Below are 21720 nucleotides of genomic sequence, written 5' to 3' on the forward strand. Positions count from 1 at the left end.
GCATGACGTAGCGTATTCGCACTTGAGCTGTCATACTAGCGTTGACCCGTCAAACCAGCCTCCTGACTAGACCTTCAATAACATTATCGAAATTGTGTCTAGACGAAGACACGCTCCCAAAACAAGCACAACAACATCGTACCGAAACCAGTCGATTTAACGAATCAAGCATGGGAGAAGTTCACGTTGGTGGCGGACAGTGCAACGTCCCCGAACATGAGATCAAGCAGAATGCAGGCGTGTCGGCGCAAATGGCACTCCAGGCGGGACAGAAAGCATGGGAGTTGAGGCAAGCTGCGCATGGAGCGGGCGACGCGAAAGCAAGAGAAGAGATTCTAGCGAAGGCGATTAATAAAGAGATTGAAGCAGAGTCATTCGGAAAGGCGGCAAAATATACACAGTCGGGTGCTTTCCAAGGTCTCGCCGCTGGTGCCGGATTGGGAGTGCAGCCGGGTGTGACCATTGGAAAGCTGACCGGCGCGCTCGTTGGCGGCACGGTATCCACAGTGACTGGGCTACTGGGAGGAGGTATTGGATCAGTTTACGGTGCCATGAACGGTCCAATGTGGGACTTAGGACAGATGGCAAGTCAAGGCGTTCAGGGTGTCGTTGGTGACTTCCTCCCAGATGTCAAATCGACGCCATCGCAAAAGAAGGCCCTGGAGAAGATGGTCATGCAAACCAAGGACACGCAAGCACCATCTAAAGAAGAGCTGGAACAGATGAAGAATGACGCACCGGATATGATGCCGCAGACTTGGTCGCAGTCCGCGAAAGACATGACTGCTTGGAGGCCGAGCATGCCGTCGGCAGTCAAAACCGCAGGAGCTGGAATTGCGGGAGTGGGAGCTGCGATGAACCCTTGGGGAGGTGGAGGTCAACAGCAGCAACAGCAACAACAGCAAGGCTCATCACAACTCAAGCAACAACCTCAAAAGCAAACCCAACAAGCGCCGAGTCAACCAAAACAGCAGTCTAAGCCACAGCCTCAGAAGACTTCTCAGTCGAAACCATCGCAGCCGAAAACAAACGGCACACAACCGCCAAAGCAGGAGAAGCCACAGTCGAATGAACCAGCGAAAGAACAACCCAAACCCCGATCCCAACGCCCACCCACAACCCGCGGCCCCGCAAACCCCCAATCATCAACGCAATCCACCCCACCCTCGCAACAGAAGCAAACACCGAACACACAACAAACATCTGCCAAGTCCTCATCACAGAAATCCCCATCCACGGCGAACAAGTCTGCGAACGGGTCTGCTCAGCCAAAGAGGGTGTCGTTTAGTGATAATAAAGAGAATAACGCGCCGGCTGCGGCGGAGAAAGCGAAGAGGAAACCGAGGAAATTGGGGCAGCAGGGTGGTGCTGGTGCTGGTAGTGGGGCAGGTGGTGCTGGGAATGGGGGTGCGGCGAAGAAGAGTGAGGCAGGGAATGGAGGGGCGGCGAAGAAGGCCCCGAGGAAGTTGGAGGCGAGGAAACCTGCTGCGGCTGCGTAGACGGTACCATGGGCACATGATTGGTATTGTGAATAGATGCAGTGCAATGATGGTATTATGGCTGTGATGGATATGCAGGCTTCTTTAGCTTTCTGCATGTTTCTTGGTTGTTAAGTACATGATGTTATGTTCAGAGTTTGTGTAGGTGTAATCTAATAGACTTCTTCAAGCGTACAAGCAGCCTTCGACCGGCTTCTGAACAGCTCTGTCACTGAAAGAACAGTGTCCAACTTGATCCGGGGTACCCTCGACGGTGACTCCCCACTGCAATGGGCGCTCGACAATGTCGTCTAGGCCTTCAGCCTTCCCACCATCCCTGTGCTTTACATGACACGCCGCACTGATGACCGCACTATTCGTGCCTCCAAGTGGCATGCCCACCGGATATCTGCAAAACCCCGCAAAAGCCAAGCAAACCACGACCAAGAGGCATCCCATAACAATTGCTGCGACAAGCGCTGAGTCTGAAAACCCTAGATAAGTCCCCGATCCGCCTTGAATGAACCAGTCGTGAGATGTCGGCTCAAGTATGCCGTTTTTGTAAACCGCAATGGGTGCGATAAACAATGTCTGCGAGATAAACCAATGCAGTAAGATACTGGCGGCGATGAGCGGAAGGCTATATCTGTAGGGCAAAGAGAGAAAGTATGACGAGCGCTGAGATGACGTTGGGAGCGTGACACGAAGGGTGGTTCGTTTGTGCGCGTAGCTCGACCATTCACGGTTCGCGAGCATCGCCGTGAATAAGCTGTTGTAGCTGAGGTATAAGAAAGATGCGACGACTTGAGGCGTGTTGGCCAGAAGAACGTAGGGTATTATGGACGTGGACCCTAGATATACACTGAGTATCCAACCTGATGTCGTCGTAATTAGCCTTTCGTAACATGAGCGTGCGTATATAACAACGTCCGTACGAGACGTGCGGGGAGGTAGAAGACCAGTGCAACGGATTTGGATTAAGTCATGCAGTTAACTTACTGGGATCAACATTTCCGAAGTTGTTCCAGCGGCAAGTATTCACTTTGCGGACATCTGGATCTACGCACGTCTTCTTGCGACTGCCTACGCGACTGTAGAGATATACAGCTGTGACTAAGACCAAGAAATATCTGCGGTGTGTAAGACTCTGTCTTGTACAAGTGGAATATCGGAGCGTAGTCTTACGAAACAAGCGAAGAGAGCCAGCGCTTCCGGCTGATCACTTTGTGCCAACGATGTCTATTGCTGGGCTGATAGCGCTGATTTTGTCTGGCTTCTGGTCTCTCCGAAGTCTGTTGAAAACTGTTTCTATCCATCAAACAGCAGCCTGTGGTTGTGGTATCCGGGTAAAGGATAAACGACTGAATTGCGTCGCCTGTTGTGACGATGGTTTCATCGTCCATCCATCTGAGTACCGTGAACATAAGAGTCACCTTTAGCGTGTTACACGCAATGACAATGAACAAGATGGTCTGGCTGAGTTGTACTTGGCATCGCTCGGGTGAAATCTCGCTCAGGCAATCTGCAGGATGTAAGTTACAGTCAATGCGCAATCGAACGGGAGCTTACATAAAACATGAGTGAGAAAGCGTTTACCAATACTAATCCCTGCATCGGTGATAGCGAAGTCTACGAGTGAGCTGTTGTCATTTGCATCGCTTTGATTCATTGGCATAACGGCGAAGCCGTTACCAGCGCTCATGAAGGGGGTCTGATAGCGATGAAAGCACTCAGCAGTAGATATGTTCTCAAAGCGAGACGTGTTGGCATACTGCTCGCCTAGAACTGTGTTCTGTAGAGCCTGAAAATGAGACATGTAGTCCTCATTTCCGTCTTCGAGCTTCCACCCTCCCTTCGTGTTGAGAAAAGCTTCGTGTACGAACACCAAGTCGATTTCGTTCGTTGCTATTGTTTGGAATATAACCGAATTGTACCTGCCATCATTCAGCATGTCTGATTTACAAGATCTGAAGCGGCACTAGGGGTGTCATGGGTTGGTGATATAGTTTGCAGTATACATGCCCTCAAACGTCAAGAGTTGTGGACTTTGTAGGATCATGTATACTCCTGGGATAGATTATCCCTTGTAGAATGCGAGACAAATTCCAGCCATCCCTAGGAGCGGACCATACTCACAAGAAATGCAGAGGTATACTACTCATAGCAAGCAATAACCACGCAACCTGCCTTCTCTTACTAATGTTCGGTAGATTTCTCAGGCTCAAGACTCCCACGTCCAGCCATTTGCCCTTTCCATGAGCTCTGTCGATTTCCTTTCTCGTGGGTGCCCCAAGTTGTTGTAAACAATAACTTGACGCGCCTAACAAGGAGCTGCTCAAGATGTTGATGAGTAGTTGTAGACTTGTCGTTAATCGCGACGCAACAAGACAATTTCCTGTATAGATCGTCGCGATGCCGTCGTGTGGTTCTCCAATAGCAGCAGCTACTACAGCGCATATGATATTGAAAAGCAGAACCAGTGATGAGCCGATGATGGCAAGAACGAACCCACCACGCCAGCCGCTGAATCTGGCACGCCGCTTGTAGGACAATGAAAGTCTGAAAGTCAGGGAAGATAAGAGAGTATTCGGAGAGTAGTACATCTTAAATTTTGACACTACCTCATGTTAGGCGATTGCTGGACGGCCGTGGGCCATTATGTATCTTTTCCCTGACTCGCGCATGCATGCATCGCCGCCAACGCAGCCCTTATGGACCAAATATGGAACAAGTCGAAGGAAGATCGTACATTTGGATGTAAGCATATGCTGCATTGAGGAAGCAGATTATTGCGGACGAATCCTTCGTGGGGGCCAAGCATAGAGCTGCTCATCGAATCAATATGTACTTGGAGCGCATAGAGTTCGTAATAGGTGGCGCAGGGCATTGTCTTATCGCAGCACGGGCTCATACATCAGACCTAACGACTTGGGAGTCCTTAACCGAGTCCAATACTTTCAACGAAAACCAATATTGCTGCATTCCTGGGATTGCGTTAACGTTGCGCAAACCGCACCCCTGGGTTCGGTACAATGAGCACTGCCCGATCGCGAATTAACCAGCCAATAGATTGTTTCGCAGGAGCAGCACACGTAAGCTGCTAGGTAAGTTCCGCACGTATCAATGCCGCGAGGCTGCCCACCAGAAGACTTTGCCACATGCAAGGCGACAGGGGAAACCTTCCGATATTCGACGGGAGTTGGCTTGTTGAAACAGAGTGTGAATTTCGGGTCGGCAGGCTTTACCCGAATCCATCGGCAATGCAGCCTTCCCTCACCGTGCAAGTGCGAAGTTTTGATCTCCCATCGCTCCCTCCTGGCACCAACCGCAGCATATGATTGTGGCGTACTTTGGTTGATGAGATGAGATTTCACTGAGATCCATGGTTGCGATACACTGAAGCCAACCTGGGAAGGCTTACATTCGACACGTGATTCCCTTGCCGTTTCTGCCTGCGCGTTCCTCTATGCGAGTACTTCTTCGCTGCGCCTTTCGGATTAACTCACAGTGCAGCGTAACGATAACCCCCACCCTCAACCCGCGCACTCACCATGAATCTTTCCCATCTCCTCTCGTCTTCGCTAGCCCCGGTGCAGGAGACTCTCATTTCGTACCTCGGCCCGAAGGAGTTCTCGACATTGATTGAAGTATCGACAGGCGTTCGTACTGCGCTCATCAGCGGGCTTCCTTCATGCTACCAGAACATTGAGACAAAACTTAAAACCTTCTTCCAGGATCCTAAGGCGTTCAGACAAGTTCAAGCCAACACCGGCGCGATCATTGGCGGTGACTTTGCCCGCAAGTTCATTGCTAACGAGCTGCAAACTCCCGTGCAAGAACTATACATCTATACACAGTACTCAGAGGTTAAGCCCTTGGACCTCCGTGCCCCAATATTCGACTTCCTGGAGCAAGAACGGTGGATCGCTGATGAGTACAACATGACGGGCTTGACCATATTCCGAAAGCCGCAGGCCGAGTATGATGGGTTGACCGTCTGTGTCTTGGATTCGAGGGATTCTCCTCTATGCAAATTGCTCCACGCGGCTTCATCTACCGCGACATTAAACTTTATCACTTGGAACAGGGCATACTCTTTGTTCCCGCAGACTACCTTTATCGACAAGCAGTGTTACGTATTGCAGAACCTGCCTGCGGATAAGACCGCGGGTATGGTAAAGCGACATGGTGATTACCTTCGGGGTCTGACATGCGACGGTATCCAGACTCGATTTCTGCATTGGGAAGATAAGTATACGAACCTTGTTACTCGCCCCCGCCGCGTCGGCGATAAGCATACGTATACGATTGGACTTGACCCTACAGGTATCGATTGCAGCACATTAGCGATACCGCAGACTGTCGTGGAGTTATCTACCTTTAAAATCAAGCTCTGGCATTGGAGAAACAGGAATGGTGGACGTGGGCCGATCACAAGTTACGTTATGAGTGCAATTGGCGTGGATAGCGCTGTCCTCAAACAGTCCTATGTAGTCCTGCATGAAGACGAAAAAGATCAATGGGAGCCCGACCAGCCGGCACCATCTAGGCTCTTTAAGAAGACGATCCATCTTGTATGCCAGATCGGTGGCTTGCCGATATTGGAGCTTGCAAAACTGCCAGAGAGCGACCGCCCCATCGAGTACAACAACATTATGAACCAGAGATCTCGCGAGGTGTTCGGGTGGAAAAGCACCAAGGTACCAGAGACGTGGTCATACTACGACGACGACTTTATGAAGCAGCTGGGGAAGCTGTGGAGGGAGCACGAACGCGACGAGATGGAGAAGGGCGATGATCGGACTAGCCAGTAATGAGAGCGACTGGAGGCGAAGCCGGAGCAAGTCGGCGTTTCGTCGGACGAGAGCGAGGATAAAGCGGTTCGTTGGATAGCGGTTAGTCGCGCGTGTGGATGAGGTATGTTTACAATAAAATGGCGTCAGTGCGAGTTAAAGAACTCGTAGACAACTTGTGGTATAATGTCAGTCATCCAGCTGAATTAGCGTCATAGATAGCGGTGGCCAGCGTGAGGCGGAAGAACAATTAGCGTTCTGAACCCAAGCCTTCCATATCTGTTTGTATGATCGTTCGCAGTTGCCTGAAGGTTGCAGACTTCGACTTGATGATGAGTTGCCGTGCTGATGATCGTGCGTACTGGCCGATGCGGGGTTCTTTGTGACAAAGCGCGTGGATGAACCTGAAATCGGAGGTTGTCGTATGATCATCCCGACTATGCGCAACCATACGGGGTGTAGATGGGATGAGATGGATGGCGATTCGGTGACGCGATGTGAGGTGCTGAAGTGAGGAGTTGCTTCCGTAAAGAGGAGAATGTTGTCAGCCAAGCCGCTAATGTCCGAATGCGGTTGTGACGCGTTCAGTCGCGCCGTCGACGCGTCGGAACTTCATCAGCAACACGCCACTCTCTACCACCAATGCATTCGCACCGCCCTTCGCTATCACGCACATCATACGCAGGGCGCTCTCGATACCTCCAGAATGCTTAACGTGCTCTTCAATCACTGTCTTAAGAGTTCCCAATTCACTGTCAACGAACTACTGATGGACAGCAACCAAGGAAGGACCCATTTCACAATGCCGCCTTTTGTGAAACTTGCGCACCAGTGCTATCACGGTTCCAATGGGTGACAGAAGCTCTTGCAGAACAATTGAGCCATTCTTTTACATACTTTGCGACAGTATTGAAGTCTTATCCTGGAACACTCGTGTCTATCGCTTGAATCGTCTCCAGCCGACGTTGGTATCAGTTTTGTACTTGCAGTCATCATAGTCTCACAGCGTACAAGACTTTTCCCATGGATTCTCTCGGCAGGAAGCAAACATGCAAGCACATAGCCCTCGAGTCAACTGTGCTATCGCGATGCTTCAAGTAGCAAACTTGCGAAGATGATGAGATTCACTCAGCGGAAGCGCCTCGACAGGTTAAAAGCATGTGTGAGATTTTCCTTTCCACCCATCACCAGCTTACAACCTTCCAAGCTCTTAACCAGTCACTCTTTTCAACTCGACCGATCGGAATCCGGGTGATACTCGCAACCTCTCTCGACACATCGACCCTGTCCACCGAAGGCATTATGTCTCAAGACCACTACCAGGACAATAACAGTTCTCCTGACTACATCGACGACATTCTCAACATGAGTTCTCAAGACCTGCAACTCCTCTATGAAGCTCAATTCCCAACAACTATGGATAACGAGGGCACAATGCTGTCTGCCAATGGCGACCCTGTGTATTTTGCTCAACCTGGCATTCAAGATTATGGCATAGGGAACTATCAGCCGAACGATGTTCCTCTATCTGCACTTGACGATGGTCAGTATCAAAATGGCTTCAATGGCTACAGCCAACCGATGCTCGAGCAGTCTTCACCCCAGCATTATGCAGGCACCCCACCTCCTCGTTATTTATCCATAGAGCCTGTCAGTGCTACGAATACGCCAACACATTTGGTGGACGTACACTCGCCATTCGACCCCTGTTACAGTTACATGACACCCAGCCCATCGGCACCCTCTCCAGCTACTGCAATAGCTCTAGTTCAACCCAAGTTTTTTGGACTTTCGTTTCGGAATCTGGCAGAAGCGAAGGATAGCATGCTTAACCGCTATATCGAAAACGACTGGGTGCCGCCTGCCAATGACAGCACTATTCCGACTACTGACGAAGACCGAGCTGGACACGTCGCTGAGCTACTAGCAGCAATGAAAGACACTTCTGCCTGCCCGGACAACCAAGACAAGGACCGATTTGCGAAACGATTGACTCCAGGTGCCAAAAAGGCGATTTATGAAGACCAGATGGAGAAGGTGTGCTGGCAGCTAGTTGACACCGCTGAGAAACTACATTTCTTCGGCCCGAAATCGTTCTCCATCTACGACACGACGCCACTGCAGACGATGTACAAATCCCGCAACCTTACTTTTGGTGAGCGTATAGATAGTCTCTGTGAGCTCTTACGGCTTTCCAAGGGTCGCTGCTTCTCGCTGCTCAAGGGTGAGAATCTTGAAACTACTGTGGGTGCGGCTCCCGATAAAATTACAGGCACAATCCTGAACAATGAACAGAATGGAAATCGCCAGAAGTACATCGCAGAAGGTCGAACGAGGGTGAAAGAGAAAAAGGCTACGACGTCACCGGAAGATCAAGCCTCAGTCACGGACGGTGATAAGGAACTCGAGTCAGGTGTCGCAATGAGCCTGCCTTCGAACGACTTTGAGGAAGAGTTGCATCTAAATGTCGCGACGAGCCTGCAATCATCGGGGCCTCTGCCACCTGCCGACATTGGGGCGAGTATCATCGGCGACTTCCAATCGAACAATACCCAGACCGTCTCTCAGTACGCGGGCGACAATGGCGGGCAGTACGAGAACAATCAGCATGTCACTGGGAACTCTTACCATCATGGCCCTCAACCTGTCTTCCATCACGTTCTGTCCTCGCCTGGGATGCTATCACCGAGCATGCGTTCGTCGAACATGGTTTCACCAAACGTGCTTTCGCCATCCGCCTCGTATGCCCCGAGTCCAACGCCATCGATGCACGGAATCTATTCCCCAAGCACGCAGCCATCACCGGTGACACCTTGGACGCCGTCGCCGTCTTATATGCCGCACATGACCCAAGGCTATTCGCACGCTCCATATCAACACCTGTTTGCTATTCCCAGACCCAATCGAGGATTCAAACGCAGTGCCGAAGACGCGCAGCTGGGCATGGCTCCATATGCACCCGTTCAGCGCCCACGCTTTGATGATCAACAGACCTACTGGCAATGAACCCGGGCCTAGGCGTGGAAGAGGATGAAGCTGTAGGGTACTGGTGTAGTTGTCCCTGGTTCGTATGAACCTAGTCTTCATATTGAGAGGCTCAGCATTAGATGAGATAATGAATGTACATCAGACGCAGCCGAAGGAACTCCGCTCTGCCACGAAACTGTGAAATAGCCATGCCCTTATCGTCCGCCGATTTCATCAAGAGTCCTCAGCCGCGCGCGGCTTTGCACTTCTGTCGAGCCAGTCCCTTATTACATGCGGAAGCTTGCCGTCCCCAACCCCTAGAGCTGGTAAGAGGTCTTTTTTTGCTCTGTTCTCATCCAGCAGCAAGCTCATGTCGAGCTTCTCCGTTTTATTAGTCTCCATAAACTGCTCCCTTAGTTTAATTGACCACCAAACTGTTCATTATGTCAACCTATAAATGCGATGATATTTGGAACGACGAGTCACTCACGCACTTTCTGGACGAAGCAATCTTCCCATTTGTCTCTGACCCTCACAGACGCCGGGATCGGGTCTGGCGGGCAGATCCACTCAAAGAAATGCCTCGTCTCAGGTGTGTCCTCGAGACTCATAGTGTACATGTACCACCACTCGTCTTTTTCTTTTGTTACCTCCCACCCAAACGCCTGTCGGCAAGCGTCCCCAATGCTTTTCTTGCTCGCCCAGGCGTCGATCTTCCTGCCATCCCATAAAACACATTTGACCCTCCACATATCCTTCACTAGCGCAATATCCGGATGGAGCTTGGCCATCTCGACCGCCTCGCGCGTTTGTTTTGTGGGCCGGCAGCTTTTGACAGCTGTTTCCAACTTTTTCAAGGCTTGTTGTTCTGGGGTGAGAGTTGTCTCAGATTCTGAAGATAATGACATTCCGACTAGGATATAAAGCGTGCACCTTGGGTATGGAGGGTTGATTAGTGTCGAACTGTTCCTTGAAATGTGATAGAAGAGGGGAAGATCGAAGGACCGCCAATATATACTCCAAAAGTGTGAGCCATCGTATAACATGACTGGGTTGCCTCCATTTGCTGTGAGTCGTACTGTCCAGCAGATAGCTACAAGCTCTGAGAAAGCCATGTTCACCATATGGAGGTCAATGTCGTTCTTGAAGTACTCAAAGATCAGTGGATGTGTCATTGTAGAGTTGACTGTTGCGATGCGGTACGTGAGAGCGGGGCGACCGAAGAGGCAGGTGTGACGTGAAAATCTATGAGCGGGTAGACGTTGCGTAAGCTGCAAGCCCATATATGAGGACCTTGAATGACTGGTATCAACCCTTTGCGAAGTCGGGCGGCGCAATCCGTCAAGGCGTGACACCAGCACTCAACGATGGTCGCTTGGAAGGTAGTGCGCTTATCAGCGATGACAACTTCAGCTCACACGTAGAGTCGGCATGTATCAGAATGTATGCGCTTGTAGGATCCAGGAGCTCTTGTATAGGCACTAGCACTCGTGACGATAACAAGCTTTAGTAAGCTGAGTGTGTGAGCGCCAAAGAAGTAATAGTGCAGGCCTCGTATGTCCAATGTACCGAGTCAGCGTCCACGCTCTAAAAGATCTTGAGAAACCACGCTGATAACACGGAGAACGGTTGTGAATGGATGTAAACAAGTCGAGCACTGCAGTTGTCGGAGATGGGTCTCGTGATCTACATTTGCTTGGGATTACTTAGTTCTTGACCTTATAGCGATCAGATAAGGAAAAGATACTCTCGATGGCCTCATGCCCTTCCATTGACGAGCTCAAAGCGGGAGTTTGTACTGCGTGTCTCACTTATCGAATCTGCCAGGGTTCAGGACTATTCGTAGCGCTTTTCCGAATCCACTCCCTTACATCATCTTCCAGTCCCGCACGCCCGTCACCCAAGTACCTCGAAAGCATTTTGGCTTGGGTTCTCGGCAGGAGCGTGTTCGTAATATCGAGAGGTTTGTTCTTATTCGTTTGAAGAAATGGCCGCCTCAACTCCATCGCGAAATATGCTGTGCGTCGTATGAGTCTGGATGTCCAAAGTACTGGGGTGAGCATCAACTTACGGCCTGTCTGAATGTAGCAGTCGTCCCATTTCTTTCGGGCTTCTTCTATATCCTCAGGTGATGCATCCATGGACCATGGTATCATGGCACTTCTCCGCTGGAGCGGGTTGATCCATTTCAACCAGCCTTCTGTTTCCTCGTCGTCGATTGTCAGGCTGTATTTGTATATCCAACCTTCCTCTTTAACGACATCCCAGCCAAATTTGTCTTTGGCTTGGTTGGCACGATCTTCGTTAGTGGTATAGCCGCCGAGTTCTCTCCCATTCCATAGGCAGCATCTCATCTTCCACCGCTCGTTTACCAACGCAAGAGCGGGGAACCTTTTGGCGTCCTCCAATCTCTCACTGGACACATCGCCCGAGTCTACAGCGGCTTGTAAGTGAGCCAAAGCTTCTTTTTGCTTTTGCTTCTCCTCTTGCGTTATAAGAGCTGCTTGACTGGACATCTCGAATCGATCGTAATGTGTGCTGTTCGGATAGTGTTTGTAAAATGATGGAGGCTTCTTTTCTTGTAGGCTTGTAGGGAAACTTCGATCGGAGAACTGCTGAGCCACCTTTATACTTGAAGTTGTCAAGAGTCATGATACGGTGACCGTACTGAGTGAATGCCATCAATGAGTCGCGGCCCCAAGATGCGAGAGTGAACCGCCCGTATTGCCGAAAGGTGACACCAACACACTACATCGGCCACGTAACACCTAATGCGCTTATCAGCGATGACTGGTCAAGCGCACATGAGGGGTTCTTGAGTCAAAACTCTGAACCCTGACGCGTGATTTCCCTTGCATGGTATGTGTAATCGCGTGTGTGAGGAGCGCATCTAGACGAGGGCGCATGTTGGGGGTCGAGAGCGGCACGTTCGACGTAGTCAAGCACTCGTTCATCTTAGCCGCACCCTCACTCTTCTTTCCCGACATCGCCCCTAGCCCATTCAGGCCCCTGCCCTTCCTCTTGATCTTTCGCCAACTTCTTCTCAAGCTCCAGCCTCGCTTTCTCGCCAAACTTCTTTTCCCACTCCTTGTCTCGCTCTTTCTGCGGCGCGGCGAACTGCGTACTCAGACCACCTCGACTCTTGACTTGCATCTTCTTCTCCGCAGCCTCGTTCTGCTTCAACTGCTCCTCCGCGCTCTGTATCCTGCGCTTGAGACTGATCTCAAACATGTCTCTTCCTTTGTGCCTCCCCTTGAGCCCGTTGTCGTCCTTGTCGAAGTATACCGCCCAGCGCAGCCCTTCCTTGCCCCACGGTGTGTCAGGGTCTTCGTCGGCGCCGTCCCATTCGTCGATGGCCATGAAGCCCTCCCAGCCTTCGAATGTGAGGTGCGTCTCGTCTTCAGTCCAGTCCCAAACACCCACGTGATGCATGATGCTGCCGGTGCGGTTCGAGTAGCGCAGCTCGTACGTCTTCTTGTCGCAGTAAACCCAGTTCAGCATTGGCGGGTCGTCGCTGATTGTGGTAACCAATCCCCTCTCTGGTGGACTCCTATCTTCATCAGGGTATGCGATGTAAAAGCCAGCAAATGCATGCAGAGGCTCCTTCCCTTCTCCATCTATCCCCTCCGGCCACATGGGCTTGTTATCTTCATCTCTCGGCACGACCCAGACTTTGTCGTGGCGCACGACGAGGATGCCATTGTCGATTTCTTCTTTCGCGATCGGATCGGGGTCGTCGCAGGCTACGAGGCAGTTAAACTTCCACATGCGCGACTCGTTGGCGGCTTCTTCGTTCTGCTTCTTTTGGTGCTCGACACCTTGCGCGACGCCAGTGACGACGGGGATGGCGACCACGCAGCCGCCGAGGAAGATGCTTAGGGGAAGCGCCATATCGGATTATGCGGTCGAGGGGAGTGTTATCGGGTTTAGGGCCGTGGCATCGCGGGAGGTCGGAAGGCTGCTGTCTGGTGTGCTTCAGTCGACGGTGGGATGCGAAATCGCGTTGCGTCATGATCGACAGGGAGCCTTCCCCGATAGAGACTAGTAATCTACCCGTCGCTGCCACGGTGCAACCAAACTCACGGAACGACACCCTCTCAACTTTATGTAACCTCCACGGTTAGCACCGTTTGTGTCTTTCATTTCCAAATCAACCCGTGTTTTTGGCGTCTACGCAGTGTACACGCGCCTCACGAGACCGCCATGGCTAACTCCAGCTTGCGGTTGGCTCAAATGCAGAAAGGCCACACATGCTAGTCGCTTGTTGACCAAAGGAGATTCATGATTAGAACTATGGTACGTCCTCGTTGTTGCGTTGTGTTCATTGGCTATGACAGTAAATGCAGCGAGTCTGGTTGGTCGGCTGCGCCCACTCATCCAGCCGACCAGAGTTCAGGATGGATAGTCGCGTAGAGTCAGAGGTCCAGATTGTACCATGGAGTGAACCGTAGATTCTGGTAGGTTTGCTGCTCATATATAATATGTACTTGTCTCTTGTAAACTTCATATTCTCATCTCATCCCATCAACATCTTCTCCAACAAGATGTTTTGTTACCTCCTAGCAAACGTCGCCGACACATTTTGCATGCACCCAGACCACCTGGGTGAAGATTCCACTCCGCGATATACACCGTCATCGTATTCGGCTCTGAAACATCGCAAATCATCCAAGAAGCCTGTTCGAACCGGCCGTCCACCACAGCGGAGTGTCCCTAGAACTGTCTTCCGAGCGAGAAGCCCATCGCCATGCCCATTCACCCACCAGCCACTAGCGCGAGAATTGGAGCAGTTCCCGGCATACGAAGAAGACGAAGACGACTGGGAAGAGTGGAAGCGGAATAATGATCAGGTCACAGTCAATGATCATAACATCGGCCACTGCATTCGACACTGCGAGCGTCGCATATGCCGCGACATCATTTTCAAAAATCAGAAGCGCAACATCGAGCCCAAAGCATGCAGATGTTGCAGGCAACTTCCCATCCTCGAAGACACCAATTCTAAACAAGAAAGGGTATCGCGTCTTCGTCTCCAGGATATCCTGACCGCCCGAAGAGCATACGAGATGACCGGTCATAACGAGACGATTACCCTGAAACTAGACTCCGCCACCTCCCTCGTCAAAAAGATGCGAAGCATGGGATATCTTGATGTTACAAAATATCTCCGCGGATCCAAACACTTCACAAGAAGCACTACACTTTACCCCTCGCAATACCTCGCCGCCACCCGCGCAGCTAACATCCTCATCTCCAAACTCCTCAACTATCTATCCATCACGCTATCGCCCCTTGAGAACCAAACCCGCACTCTTACCATCGCGGATCTGGTAAAAGAGATGACTGAAGTCATGCGATTGGACATCTTCTGGTGGGTATCGGAATGGTGTTTCCGCAACCAGGTTGAAAGAAGCGATAATGCCGCGGAGAGAGCATGGAAGTTGAAAGGGTGCTTTGGCTTGGCGAGAAGGACTTGGATTAAGGGGACGATGAGTAGGGGAGTTGAGGTGTTGTTTGAGAGGATGGAAGGGATTGTAGAGATGGTTGTTGCGGTGTTGTTGTGGTGGGATGGAGAGATGATGACGGAGAGAATGAAGAAGACCTGGTGGGAGTTTGAGAGCTGTGGGAGTGAGGAAAGCAGCGAGAGTGGAGAGAGTAGCGACAGTGAGGAGAGCTGCGATTTTACCTGGGATTAGTGTACTTGATGTCTCGTGCGCCTGTCAGTATCATCACAAGCAATGAAGAGTGAAAGCTTCCGTGTGCATCCACCGCCATCAATCCACGATTTGGCCACCCAAAACACAGCGCTCAATGTACACTTCATATGCGCACAATGTCCCTTCTCGGACAACCAAAACCATCTCAACCAAAACCATTGTATTTCACTCCCTCTCCCAAACAAACACCAATCAAGCACCCATTCACCCGCAATCATGAAGTTCACAGAAACCGACTTCCTGTCCGCATCCCCAACACCGCCCCCACCTCCACGCTCGCAACTCCGCATCAAAATCCCGTCCTACAGCCTACGTCTTCCCGTCGCACCTCCATCACCTCTCTTCGCCGGTATAAACGAAGACACAAACACCCACCGCTTCCCCGCCTTTCAAGACGTCCTCAACATACGCAAGAGCGTGCCGCCACCAGAACCGCACTGTACACTCCATTGCAACCACGGAGTCTGTGTGAAACAGATGGTCGAAGAGTTTGGTAGCCCGTTATGTCAATGTGTTTTAGACGAGGAAGATGAGTGGAGTGTGGAGTGGTACCGACCTGCTATGGAACTTGAAGAACTGGACTTGATGTCCATTGCTCAGAATACTGAGAAGTTTAGTCAGGCGCAGGAGATTGATATCTATATCGAGGACGCGATGAGGGTAGTCGCGTATCTGGAACCGCGCGCTTTGGCTCGTGCGATGGACAACGGGTATCTGAGACGCGCTATGCTGGCTGGTTTCGGGCAGGATGAAGAGGTCACGACGCGCGATGCGGTTCATCGATTCTTCTATTTGATGAGGGTATACTTCGATCGTACAGTCCATGCACCAGGTCACCGCGTCGTCACGATTGAGCAGCTGCGATGCGAGTTGGATGTGTATGTTTGGACGTTGCTTGATGAGTGGGTCATGAAGCATTGCGACCGAAAGACGCAGCGTTTGTTACTGGAGCATAACGGCCCGGAGTGCATTTTGGCAGCCACGTTTGGTGCTCCGGCGGAGGTGCTGGAGCTGTGGTATAAGTGTGTTGAAGACATTGTTGGGGTACTGATATGGCGGGATGAGGAGGTTAGGTGGCGGAGACTGGAAGGTGTGATTGGGTTTTGTGTTGTGTTGATCATGCTCTTCTTATTAGTCAGTATTTTGCTTTGGGGAAGTTTGGTGTCGCATGTCTAGTGGCGGTAAGGCCGAGTCAAAGAGGAGAGTTCTTGGTATCAGCATTTAGTTATGAGGGTTCTACACCAAACCGCACTTTGGAGGCCGATACGATTGCGGCGTATCATCCCATTCAAGTCAAATTCATGAGCTCATCTTTCCAGGTACTCAGCATGGGGCAGATCGCTATCTGCATGTGCGTATGCTGGAACGAGTAGGCCTTCATCAGCCCAATAAAATGCAAACACGCAGCAATCACCACAGCGATGTGGAAGATCTGGTGCGAGGAGAGCCACAGGTCAAATTTGCCTTGCTTCCAACACTCTGGGAATTGCATCTGTCTTCGGTTAGTCCAGCTATCGTTGAGCGTTGTAAGGCACGACTACATACCATAAAGGGACCCAGACTAGCCAGGCAGACGAAGCCGCAAGCCAACCCCCATCGTAAGCCTGCCATTTCGTCCATTCGTTCCCAACCATACAATTGAATACCCCTCCACAGCGGAAAAATACCAGCGGCGGCAAAAGAGACGAAAAGCGGAACTACAAGGGCTTGTGCCCAAGACTTGGAAGCCAGAGGCGAAGCGAAGAAGAGCAGCATGACAGCGCCAAAAGCCGTGAACTATATTTCATGTCAGCAGCTTCCAACCCATGTCGTAGCATCAACTCAACTTACAATAAGCATATAGGTGCGCATGAGCTCTACCTCGCAGGTGAACGTATAGTATAGCGTCGCAATCAAACTGCCCCAGATAAGACACGTGATGCCCGCAAAATCCAACTGCTTGCCAGCCGTCGCCACAGATTCTGAATGGTCGAGGACGATATGGTACGTGACGGAGAACGACATGCACAGTACCACACCGCCGAGGAATGCAGACAATGCCAGTAAATCACCGTTGCGTGGGGAGGGGAACCACTGTTTTGGGCCGCCTAGTTGCGGTAGGTTGTAGGTGGTGAGAAACAAAACAATGACTAAGAAGAGTAGGTGGGTGTAGATGTTTCCGGTCTCGTTATGGAGGTATGTGAGGCTTTTGATGGATTGGCGGTATGAGTTGCGGGCGGAACGGTATTTGGTGACGATGTATTGGTTTTCTTGGCGCCATTCTGGTAATTGTCCGTAGTTGACGAGCGGATTCTTGATGGAAGGATCGTGCTTTTGCCCTACAGCGGTATTTTGTGGTTTTAATGGCATCTTCTCGTTTTGATTGCGCATCTTGTGCTTGGTGATAGTAATCTGGGCGATGTACTGCTGCAACTTCGAGCAGTCGTGGCTATGATAACTGATATACCCACATCTTCTCGCAGATGACGTCTGCCACGATTGTGCTAAAACAGGTACAACAATTGGCGTCGCCTTGACTAAACGTTGACAGCTTCTTGGAGTGTACTCCGGAGTAATGGTAGCACGCTTCGACTTGTAGTCGCATTTGAAGGCGAAGTAGCCGGCTGCTCGGCAGTCTTAGGTTTGCTTAGCTTAATGTTCGACTGGTAGACTACCATTAGGCAAAATCTGGGGATGTAGTTTACTTGGCGCACGATTAGGCCTCTGGAAACCGTTGGGCGGGAATCCGTGGCGTTGCCGAAACTCCGTCATTCCAAGACTTTGGAAGTCTAGAACATGATTCTCGACGTATTGACTGATCTTCGGGTGGAGGACTGTGTGCTTGCTGGACCCCGAAACCGACTTTCACCTGGTTGAGTTGTGAGGATACGTCTCCATATGATGTTGCCACGCCACCAAGTCCAAAAGTATCAGTACCTCGCCGAGTTTGTATTGCTAGACCCTGTCGAAAGAGCGTGCCGTAGAGCTTTCATCTGCTCGCTGTGGCGTCGATAAATCAGCTGCCAAGACGTCTGTTCAGCTTCGTCCATCGTTCCCGATAACCAAAGCACATCCTCTCTCACTGGGGGCCTGTCTGTAACCATGGAGATGTCTATGTATTGATTCAAAAACTCCAAATCCATCCACTCATCTGTCAAAACGTACTTATAGTGCCATTCGAGAAGTAATGACGCACGACTGTAGTGTCCATGCCAGTCCGCACTTTGCATCATAGTGTGCTTGTCTAATAGTAGGTCGAACTTGGGGGTTGCAGCTACTCTGCTCCATACCGTCCTGATATGATTTGGGTCCTTACTGCTATGATATAATTCTTGTGGGTCCTGGAATTCGATACCCTTCTGCACTTTCATCACCTCTGCGTTCCAGTGATTCAGAAGGTCAACAGTATAATTCTGAAGTGTGTCGAGGAGCTGAAAGAGACGGATGCCCTCGGTATCGTGGATACGCGTCAGAAGCGTCATGGTGGGCTCATAGAACTCATGCAAGTGCGTTTTCGTGGTAGTGTTCACGCAAGTCATGGCGTAAATACCGATAGTCTGACAAGGTGGCTGTGTGACGAAGGTTGTGCCTACGCATCCGCGAAGGGCTGCAGCTCTTATGCCCGGTTCTAGCAGTAGATTTGCTGGGGAAGCGTTCGCTCTAAGAGAGACTTCACACCTGCCCCGCTGCATTTTGAAGCGCCCCCCGAGAATCTTGTTAATAGACGGTGCGAATTGGAATTGGGTGAAGTCCAACCACTGAGGTACTGGCAAGCTGGTATTATCGTACCGTGGAGGTGCGTCAAGCGGCGTTGCCCAAGCCTCCGCGGCCTCCGCATACATGTGACGAAGGATGTCCGTGACACCCTTTGCTAACGCGACAGCTTGCGAGAGGCGTGCAGGTGCATACACTCCGTCCTCGTTCGCAAAATAGCCGGCCTTTTCTTCAAAATCTCCGAGCTCTTTCGAACTGGGCTGTAGCCAATCCGGAGTCTTTCCAAGGACTTGAGCATCGCCATACTCTACAGCGTCGTATATGCGACGGCTGTGATAATCAGATTGGAAAATGTATTCGACGGTATCCCGCCACGATTGCGACACGCTCCATGCATAGAGCTGACTACGAATATCAATCCGACGAAGAACGTTCTCGCGCAGCTCTGCGACCCCAAAGACGCGTTTCGCTGCAGGCTGCGCGACTGCTGAATGTAATCGCGCTGGGGGTGGAGGTGCTCTTGGTTGTGCCGCAGCCGGGAAAAAGTCCGCCCTGCGTCGATTGGTGAACGCTATGATTTTGTCTTTCCATGGCAGTATCCTCCGCACGTGTTCGGGTTGGCATCTTCGACCACCTTGCTCACGTAGGTTTTCGTATTCACGACTCCATTTCACGAAGCAGGCGCGCTTCTCAGCCGTGATGTTGGTGATGTCGTCTTCGGTGATCCATTCAAAGATGAGCTCTTCGTCCGAACGCGTGCTCGAAGGGATTCCGAAGTTCGAATCGCTCATTGTTCATCCCCTTTGGAGCGGAAGGCTGAAAAGCAGATTGGGCCCTTGCTAGTAATGGGTTCTACTTGTGGAAGAAGACGCCACCTGGACGCTTGGACGATACGATGACATAATCTCGCATAACCCGCACTAGATCTAATCTAGATTTGCACGTGTTTTGCTGGTCCCGCAGCAGCCGAGGCTACCGCGAGTGTATGATACTTTGCATTGAAGTGCATCGATTCTCCAAACATTACTCACTAAGCACATAGACTTCAGAGAACCCACCTTTTCCGTCTGGTTAAGGTGACGCAGCAGTAGTAGCGATTTCTACAATCTATAGTAAGAAAAAACGAAGTAATGGCATGTCGTGCTATATGCTCCACAAAGAATCATCAGCAGAAGTATCGGAAATCCACTCCGCCCAACACCCACTGCTGGTGTCGACGTATTGCTCTGCGATATCCAAAGTCTTCCATTCGTTTCCCTACATCCTCATACCCATCAGCAACGGCCGTTGGCTCACATGCTTGGAGAGATTGGGATTTTCATCCATGTCGTGATGATCGAGCGTGAGTATAAAGTGAGGACGGGCACCGGCTGTGAATGCACGCCGTCTTGGGTATGATAGCTGCAGTACGCTTGGAGGCAGGGTGGCCAAGTTCTCTCGCATACGCTCGACTTGGTCCCTCCAATCCAATAGTACGGTCGCCGCATGTGCGTTTAGTATACTTGTTAGATGGGATAGACGTATTCCGTCCTTGTTGTAAATGCGGGCCACTAGCTTATTAATGTGTGCAGTCCCCTCCAGCCACTGATCACTCGGAGTGTAAATGCCGATGCAACTACACGGTGGGTCGGTGACAAAGTGCGATCCTATATGGGAGTACAAGGGTCCAAGTGGGAACTTGAGCGGATGAAGGAGGCCTTCAGTGGGAGCATTGGTATTTAAGTAAATGTGACAGCGACCGCGATGTGTCTCGAATCCGCTAGTGTATAGGCGCTCCAGACACGGATGCAACGTGAACTGCGTAAAGTCCAGCCACTGCGGCTGCGGTTTGAAGTCGTTGTCTGGGGCGGGGTTAATGTCCCAAGCCACGCGATATGCGTAGCGCACGAGTTCTGCGACGGATGGCTTGAGCAGATGCGATTGAGTAAGTCGAGCGGGTGCGTACGTCCAAATGTTCCATCCATTTGTATCCAGGAGAATCGAACACATTGCGTGGACCTTTTCTTCGAAAGCAAGTAGTTCTTCGGGGATTACAGGAGGGTTGTCATTGTGAGTCGAACACACATCGGAGTATTCGACCGGGTTCTGATGCGGTGTATCTTCGAAGGGGTCCTGGAGAATGCGCTTCACAGTCGCTCGCCATAGCGTACAGACTTGGCCGGCGTGCAGTTGGGTCTGAAGGTCCGCGCTGTATAAGATCTGCTCGACCAGTTCCGCTATGTTCAAAACGCGGTGAGCAGCGGATGCAGTCGACGATGGATTCCGACCATGTTCATTACTCGGATCTGAAGTTGAAGGCGACGGCCCTGAAGCAACTGGGTATCTGGCAAGCTGTGCATCGACTAGAGCCACAAGGGAATCCTTCCAAGCATGCCACCTACGCACAGACGTGAGATTGATGTTTCTAGCTGCCGCGTCCAAAAAGAGGCTACGCCTTTCCTTCAAACTAGGGCCAGATGACGCGCAGTACTCAGGGCTCTCAAAATAGGCTGCCGCGTCAAGCAATCGGGTTCGTAGTTCCAGAGGAATGGGCGATGGAAGAATTAGGGTAGAAATGGCCAATGGATTGAATGGGGTTCGTGGTTCCGGATCCTCGATGCCGAACCACTTGAGCAAAAGACTGCTTTCCGTAGCAGCATCGCTTGCCTGCGGGGGGAGGGTGGTGTCTGCCATTCTAGGAGTGAGCTAGAGGGTGATGTCAGGTTGTCGGTGGGTCGTGCGGCGCTACCTCGGTCACACGCTGACTAATCTACTAGCCGGAGCTCGAACAAAACTCTCCGCGCCGCCGCCACCCTCTCTTCTTTTCCATATAGAAAGTTGCACCCACGAAATTTGACCTCACTCTTTGTTCCTCTACAAGATTGAAGTTGACATAAGCTGGGGAGAACATACATCTTTGCCCCCAAGAACTGCCTGCCCCTACCGAATGGGCTGTCGGTCCCGTGGCTCCGAGACATTCCATTAAGAAATTTTCATCCCTGCGACGTCTCCCTTCGGCTCGAACGATACCGACACGTATACGCACGAGTGACACGATGGATGCATAAGCGCGACCAAGGCGGTAGAAGTGAT

At 51.2% G+C, this 21720-nt stretch overlaps 5 protein-coding genes across 5 annotated transcripts; 3 read left to right on the forward strand and 2 right to left on the reverse strand.

Annotated features, from left to right (window-relative positions):
- Positions 1–170: 170 nt before the first annotated feature.
- J4E84_005187 (uncharacterized protein) lies at positions 171–1499 on the forward strand (the record flags this gene model as incomplete). Its single annotated transcript, XM_049387784.1, has 1 exon — positions 171–1499. The coding sequence occupies one exon, from the start codon at positions 171–173 to the stop codon at positions 1497–1499; it is 1329 nt and encodes a 442-aa protein (XP_049244762.1).
- A 3530-nt stretch (positions 1500–5029) lies between these two features.
- J4E84_005188 (uncharacterized protein) lies at positions 5030–6292 on the forward strand (the record flags this gene model as incomplete). Its single annotated transcript, XM_049387785.1, has 1 exon — positions 5030–6292. The coding sequence occupies one exon, from the start codon at positions 5030–5032 to the stop codon at positions 6290–6292; it is 1263 nt and encodes a 420-aa protein (XP_049244763.1).
- A 1137-nt stretch (positions 6293–7429) lies between these two features.
- J4E84_005189 (uncharacterized protein) lies at positions 7430–9277 on the forward strand (the record flags this gene model as incomplete). The annotated part of the gene is made up of 2 exons (XM_049387786.1): positions 7430–7433; positions 7479–9277. The coding sequence occupies 2 exons, from the start codon at positions 7430–7432 to the stop codon at positions 9275–9277; spliced, it is 1803 nt and encodes a 600-aa protein (XP_049244764.1).
- A 2928-nt stretch (positions 9278–12205) lies between these two features.
- On the reverse strand, positions 12206–13129 carry J4E84_005190 (uncharacterized protein; the record flags this gene model as incomplete). The annotated part of the gene is made up of 1 exon (XM_049387787.1): positions 12206–13129. One exon carries the CDS (start codon positions 13127–13129, stop codon positions 12206–12208), a length of 924 nt encoding a protein of 307 aa, XP_049244765.1.
- Positions 13130–16243: 3114 nt separating this feature from the next.
- On the reverse strand, positions 16244–17325 carry J4E84_005191 (uncharacterized protein; the record flags this gene model as incomplete). The annotated part of the gene is made up of 3 exons (XM_049387788.1): positions 16244–16447; positions 16501–16731; positions 16786–17325. 3 exons carry the CDS (start codon positions 17323–17325, stop codon positions 16244–16246), a joined length of 975 nt encoding a protein of 324 aa, XP_049244766.1.
- Positions 17326–21720: the final 4395 nt, after the last annotated feature.

This window comes from Alternaria hordeiaustralica (genome assembly GCF_023758085.1).
Source record: "Alternaria hordeiaustralica strain BMP 2776 chromosome Unknown scaffold_8, whole genome shotgun sequence".
NCBI classification, from domain to species: Eukaryota; Fungi; Ascomycota; class Dothideomycetes; order Pleosporales; family Pleosporaceae; genus Alternaria; species Alternaria hordeiaustralica.